At 37.9% G+C, this 6624-nt stretch overlaps 1 protein-coding gene across 1 annotated transcript in view; it reads right to left on the minus strand.

Moving 5' to 3' along the window:
- Positions 1-1494: 1494 nt before the first annotated feature.
- The window catches only part of ccdc85ca (coiled-coil domain containing 85C, a), a 35025-nt gene continuing 29895 nt past the window's right edge, over positions 1495-6624 (minus strand). The window contains 3 exon segments of the mRNA XM_020615708.1: positions 1495-3630; positions 4491-4589; positions 5393-5485. Of these exon segments, the coding sequence (XP_020471364.1) occupies positions 3541-3630; positions 4491-4589; positions 5393-5485 (282 nt within the window). The 3' untranslated portion in view covers positions 1495-3540.

Here is a 6624-nt window from a genome sequence, read left to right on the forward strand (position 1 = left end):
AAGTGCTAGCTAGGCTCGGTGTCAAACGAATTTTCCAAACAGAGCAACAAAGTCACTGGAATGGTACTTGCAGCAAAGAGACAAGTCAGCATGAGCATATAGAGTTGTCTGAATGAGCTTAGTCTAAACATCACAATATATAGAAGAAAGGGAACTCCCTGAAGATGCACCCCAGGCGTTAATCAAGTTGTAAAATAGATTTAAACAACAAAAGGAAGTTGAAGGGGGTTGTCCTGCTAACCCCTTAGACACTAAACAAGCATGTGCACCTGTTTAGCTTCACAGTATATGGCAGGCACAGTTTATGGCTGGCTTCCTTTAAGTCTGGAATGCCATTTGGTTGAACATATAACAATACACAGAGTACTAAAACAAAGATAAAACATGTCCTTCAGTTCACACAAGCAGTTTCTCACAGGTCTCTGTTCTGAAAGTTTAAAATCCATTGAATAGCATATAGTGATTAATATATTGATTAAAACACAGCTTAAAACATATATAATAATGTAATTCTCCTGAGGTTAAAGTACAGCCTTTTACTGTGAGTTAGTTTAACACCCCTCCTCTGATGCTTTAAGCTCAACGTGGGCCTTGAACCTATCCCTTTATTATGTTTCAGTTAGCATTTCAGATTTAAATATATTTATTAAGGAAATTTATAATACCTGGTGCTAAAGTTTAGTTATTCTGAAATAATAAATCATATTTTACTAATCTGTGATATTTTCTTTTATGTTTTTGTTTGTTTGTTGTCCTACCCTTTGGAAAATATACATTTTTTTCATTGTTTGACACAGTCTCAGGTCATATTACATATAATTTGAACTGTAAATGGTTACCTCAATCAATTGATCAGTCTGTCTGTCATATAGATCTATAATATAAAATGCAATATGGTAGAACCACATTTTTCATACAAAATAGAATTATATTGAATTAATTTTGTTTGCACCACTTTGCAACTCTTTTAGCCAGTGTTAAAACTAACCCTGTTGTAACATTGTGTGTTGTCATTTTCATTGGACTTTTACAAGACTAGTAGTTGCTAGAATCAAAGTTCAAGTGCTCATTTATAGCAGAGATGTATATGTTGCTTGTATAAATACATTATTGTTCCAACTTAAATATTTTTAAAATAAATTTTATAAAACCCAAAATGTGTGTGCCCCATGCGTTGTTAAATGTAAATGTGTGAAATATGCTTTTTGTTTGGCATATTTTCTCAGCATTAAAAGTCCACAGAGGCATTGATACAACACTGATTTACAAAGAACCATTTATTTCAAAATCATCTAAAAATGTTTTTGTCATATCATTATCATGTATTGCTAAAAGATATGTTCAGCTACATGCAGCTTATTCAAAAATATAAAGGCATGCTACTCAGTGGTAACCTATAGGAAACATATTTATAAAGAGCAGTGGTCTGTCTTTAAAATACACAAAAATATTCAGATTTTTCAACATTTTGAAATTTAAAAAAAATAATTTTTAGCAGAGTCAGCATTTTGTGTATAATGGGGGTTTTCAACAAAGGTCACTTTGAGCATGTCCACTGATATAACTTCTCTGATTGGACATCAAACTACTTGCTTCAAATATTAAAAATAACTTAATACAAAAAAGTTTCTTACTAATTCAAATGATTACTGTTCATATTGTACAGATTTCTGCTGTTCAGGCAACCACAACCTAGGTGAACACATCTGATGGATGGATATTAATCTAGGTTACACAAGTGTAGATATAAGCTTTTGAATCATGCTAAAACATTTAAGAAATGCACACACTCTCTTGAAACTGTTTTTAAGAGATAGTTAGCACATGGCACACATATCTTCATCAATGAGTTCAAGAATTTCACAAGAAATTCCACTGTCACTACGTAGAAAAAAAAGGTGAGAATAAGCAAAAAGAAAGTAAATGTATAACTGAAATGAAGTAATACTTAACTTCATTTGTGACTATATCAGTGCCTTCCAAATGTGTTGCAGTACATGACTGTAGAGTATAAAGGAGCATTACAGTCAAACAAGTTCATTTGAATATTTCAGTCAAGTGCCTGTTAAACTGAGGTAATGGTATACATTGGCTGCTAAGACACTTTCAGTATGATCCAAGCAGGTAGAATTTAGCACAGCAAAGCTAAAAGACCATGAATAAGAGGCCAAGTTGTGGTATTTGAATGATGAGAGATTTTCCCGATGCTGCAGGGATCCTGTGGTGCAAAGACATACAGTATGTGAAAGTAACTACGGACTCTACATTTTCCATACATGTCATTTTGTTCATATTTCATACTTTTGAGCCATTCTGAGTTTGACTTAATAACAGAAAGAAAAAATAATTAAAAAAGATCAATTCCCATCTTGTCATGGCAGCCTTTTAGCACATTTTAGGCTGTGTTTTAAAGTTGTGCTGGGCAACTTCGCTAATCATGCAGAACATAGTGGATACAATAGTAAATGGCTACTGGTCTTCATTACATAACAGAAAACAGATGAACTGTAGTCAGTGCATTTTTATCTGTGTATCTGCTAATTCTATGAGCTGGGTAAATATGACGTCTAATGACTGCATTGATTGTAATATTCAAAACCAAACCTGATTTGAATCAATAAAAATCAGAATGCTAAAATTAAATACCTGATATGTTCATGTTTGATGTCCTCATATACAGTATTTCTTTGTGACACTCCTAGTTCCTCTCTCCTATAGTGGTGTCTGTGCCAATGAGTACAGATAAGTAAAGAAGTATCTGAAACAAGAGCCAACTGTGCAAGTCCATACATGTGTAATTCTACTATTTAAACACAAGCATTAAAAGCAGAAGACATTTTTTTTTTGTTGACTTGCATGTGGCAGTCATTTTTTTTCAACTGTCTAATCAACAGATGAATTTATTAAAGAAAAAAAAAAAACAATGAGCATGTGACCCTGATCTCAGACAGGTTCAGTACTTTCCTGAATTTGATGAAGTGAACTTCAGTCCATCATAGACTTTTTGAGTTCCTACTGTGCGTTCACACTGTAAACAAAACAATGAATAAGTCACGTCCAATAATGAACAGGAAATTCAATAAAAGTTTAGATGGCAGCTCCAGCTAACTCATCAGTTAAATGAAAGGAAGCATCAAAGCAGAGAAAACACCATGGACTAAATACACTGCTTCATTTCCTTCATGGAAACATAAACAGAGGTTTCTGCATAGCCAGTCAGTCACTCTGTGACTTAAGCTGCTGTTCGTATAATGGCCACCCTAAACCTTGACCACATTTACATTTACAAACACAGCCTTTAAAAATTCCTCGCAGTCTATGAGATTGGCTGTGTCTATCTGCACTAAACTGGTGTTTTCCATTGTAATAATTTCATTTATGATGTCCTGGTAGAACTCGGCTGTACAGTCATTATTACTCAGTTTAGTTCAGCCTGTGTTCATCAACATAGAGAGAAAACACTGGGCTGTAAAGCTTGCAGTCCAAAGTGGGAGTGTAAGTCTGCTGGGACCACTGGTGGCTTCACTTGGTGTTCAACAACTATAAAGGCCCTTTGAACTGGTTTCCTGAAAGCTGCTGGCGGATGGATGGCTTGGATCCGGCAGCATCACCCAGCTTTCTCCAAACCACCTGAGAGGGAGAAACAACACAGTGTCAAGCAGAAACAGTATGATGATCATCAAGAAGTCAGTAAAGAGGATCATTTGTTTATACTGTTTGTTACTGTTGTTGTTTGGTATTTGTTTGTGGCTTGCACAATGCATCTATGAGCACCAATTGATCATTTTGTGTCACAATACCTGCTTCAGCCCTGTTTATTTTGGTCTTTGCCATACTCCATTCAGCCACCAGATGTCCTTCAACCTTCCCTTCATTTCCAGTCCCCTGACCTTCCACACCTGTTCTTTCACTATTTAAGTCTGCCAGTTCTGCCTGTTCACTACCAGACTGTCATGTTTTTATGATTTTAGTCTTGTTCTTGTCACCCTGCATGTTATCTGTACACTGTTTTGTTTAGGTATAAGACATTTCACTCATCCAAGAGGCTTCATCAGTTCTGTCTGACTGGTGATAACTGAGTCGTTAGGGGACATTGTTGGTTCTACAGAGGAATCATTGAGTCTGTTCTCTGCTCATCCATCACTGTCTGGTTTGGCTCAGCAACGAAACAGGATAGGAACAGACTCCAGCAAACAGTTAGGACTGCAGAAAAGATCATCGGTACAAGCCTGCCCTCCATGGAGGACCTGTGCACCTCATGGGTCAAAAGGAGGGCACCAACAACCTAGACTCACTCTTTACAAAGGTAATAGTATAGTCTCTCAGGGCTATATTATTATCATCATATTTATTTTATTATGTTTTATTTTGTTCCAGCTGGTAATGAAACACATTATAATGTATCACATATATCATGGCACCTCCAGAGCCATGCACTGTTAAAAGAAAGGGAAGGTGAAGTAAGAAAGATAGTTCATATTGAAACCTACATTGCACATCTCTCTGACGATGGCCTTCTCTTTCTCACTTAGATCTTCATCATATTCCTGTGAGCTCTGTTTGTCCAACTTCTCATGGACCTCCAGCACCTACACACACCCACACACAGACAATCAAACAAATTATCACCATGACCATTTCCTTTCATTCAATTTGAAATAAATTATACTTAAAAGCTTCATATCCAGAAGGGCATCTGGCATACAAACATGCCAAGTTTAACGTGCGCATCGTCAGTTCGGTGGGAACTGATGATTCGCTGTGGTGAGCCGTAATGGGAACAGCCAAAAGAAGGAGAATACTTAATAGCTCTATGTTAGCCACTAGAGGGCAGCTGTGTCATGTTAAAAGAATCCAATCTGTACCTCCTACTGCACCTACACATTCTAACCTCCACCCCCTGGTTTATAAGCATTCAAGATGTAAATATGTCTTTATCAGAGAAGTAACAAAGTAGATTTACTCAAAGATGGTACTTCAGTAAAATTTGGATGTACTTATACAATATCTCCACCTCAAGCAGCTAGAACAGTAAAATGCTGCTGAAGCACTGACTAAGGATTACTAATCTAATAATGTCAATCACAATAGCAGTCACGGGGGACATTTTACAACCAGTACCTTTACCACTGTAACTTGATGTATATTCTTCTGATAATACTTTCATACTCCTCAGTGGTATTTCAATTTTACTTGTCAGGGGGCATTGCTACATTTTGCCATTCAAGCAAAAGTACGCAAGTACTATTAAATACTACTACAATACTTTGCTTAAAGGATCTGAACACTTACTTACTTCCTTTCTCTATAATTATCTTCTGTCTAAGTTAGTGCTGAATGCCAAAGTTCTACTAAGCATTAACCTGCTCACGCAGGCACGATGCTAATGTACCTTCATTGCGTGGACTACAGCCTCTGGTTTTTGCCCCGGGGGGGAGAAGAGCCCTGTGGGGGAGAGTTCACCGCTGGGGTTCTGAGCAGCACCCTAGAGAGGCAGGAGGGACCCTCTGATCACAATCACTATCACCAAGTAAATAGAGCATATAATATAGAAATATATTGTAGCAATAAGCAAATAAATCACTCTTTGGAAGACAGGAGTAGGAATAAGAAGTGGTGTGCGAGCAAACAGCTGCTTGGGCAGGTACAGTATGTTCCTGTATGTACTGTATAGTGATTGGCAGTGCAGTAGACCTGCTGTGTTAGCTGGATGTTTTCAGTATGAGATTTTCACAGTATGATAACTGTCTCAGAAAATATCACAGTTTCACAGTACTACCATATACAGTATTACACAATTACTGTTATTATCAGTTAAAACAACCCTCAAAGAAATGTAAACAAAAGCGTCTTTTTTAATTGCCGGTTACTGTGACAGTTGGCAGCTGTACTGCAGAACTAAACTGACCTTAAAGAATAAATTTTATTATAAATGTGATTTTTTTTAAAAGCATACAACTACTTCTTCTACTTTTGGCTGTTCCCATTAGGGGTTGCCACATCGAATCATCTGTTTCCACCTAACTCTATCCTCGGCATCCTCTACTCTCACGCCAATTAACGTCATGTCCTCTTTTAGCACATCCATATATCTCCTCTTTGGCCTTCCTCTTGACCTCTTGCCTGGCAGCTCCATCTCCAACATCCTTCTACCAATATAACCACTATCCCTCCTCTGCACATGTCCAAACCATCTCAATCTGGCCTCTCTGACCTTGTCCCCAAAACAGCCAACCTGAGCTGTCCCTCTGATGTGCTCATTCCTAATCCTGTCCATCCTGGTCACTCCTAAAGAGAACCTCAACATCCTCATCTCTGCTACCTCCATCTCTGCCTCTTGTCTTTTCCTCACTGCTACAGTCTCTAACCCATACAGCATAGCTGGTCTCACTACTGTCTTGTACACCTTTCCTTTGATTCTTGCTGACACTCTTCTGTCACACAACACTCCTGACACCTTTCTCCACCCACTCCAACCCGCCTGCACTCGCCTCTTCCCCTCTTTCCTACACTCCCCATCACACTGGACAGTTGACCCCAAATACTTCTGCACCTTCTTGACCTCAGCCCCCTGTAACCTCACTGTTCCACTTCCCTCCCTCTCGTTCATACACATGTATTCTG

The sequence above is a fragment of the Monopterus albus genome, unplaced genomic scaffold (assembly GCF_001952655.1).
Source record: "Monopterus albus unplaced genomic scaffold, M_albus_1.0 scaffold169.1, whole genome shotgun sequence".
Lineage (NCBI taxonomy): Eukaryota > Metazoa > Chordata > Actinopteri > Synbranchiformes > Synbranchidae > Monopterus > Monopterus albus.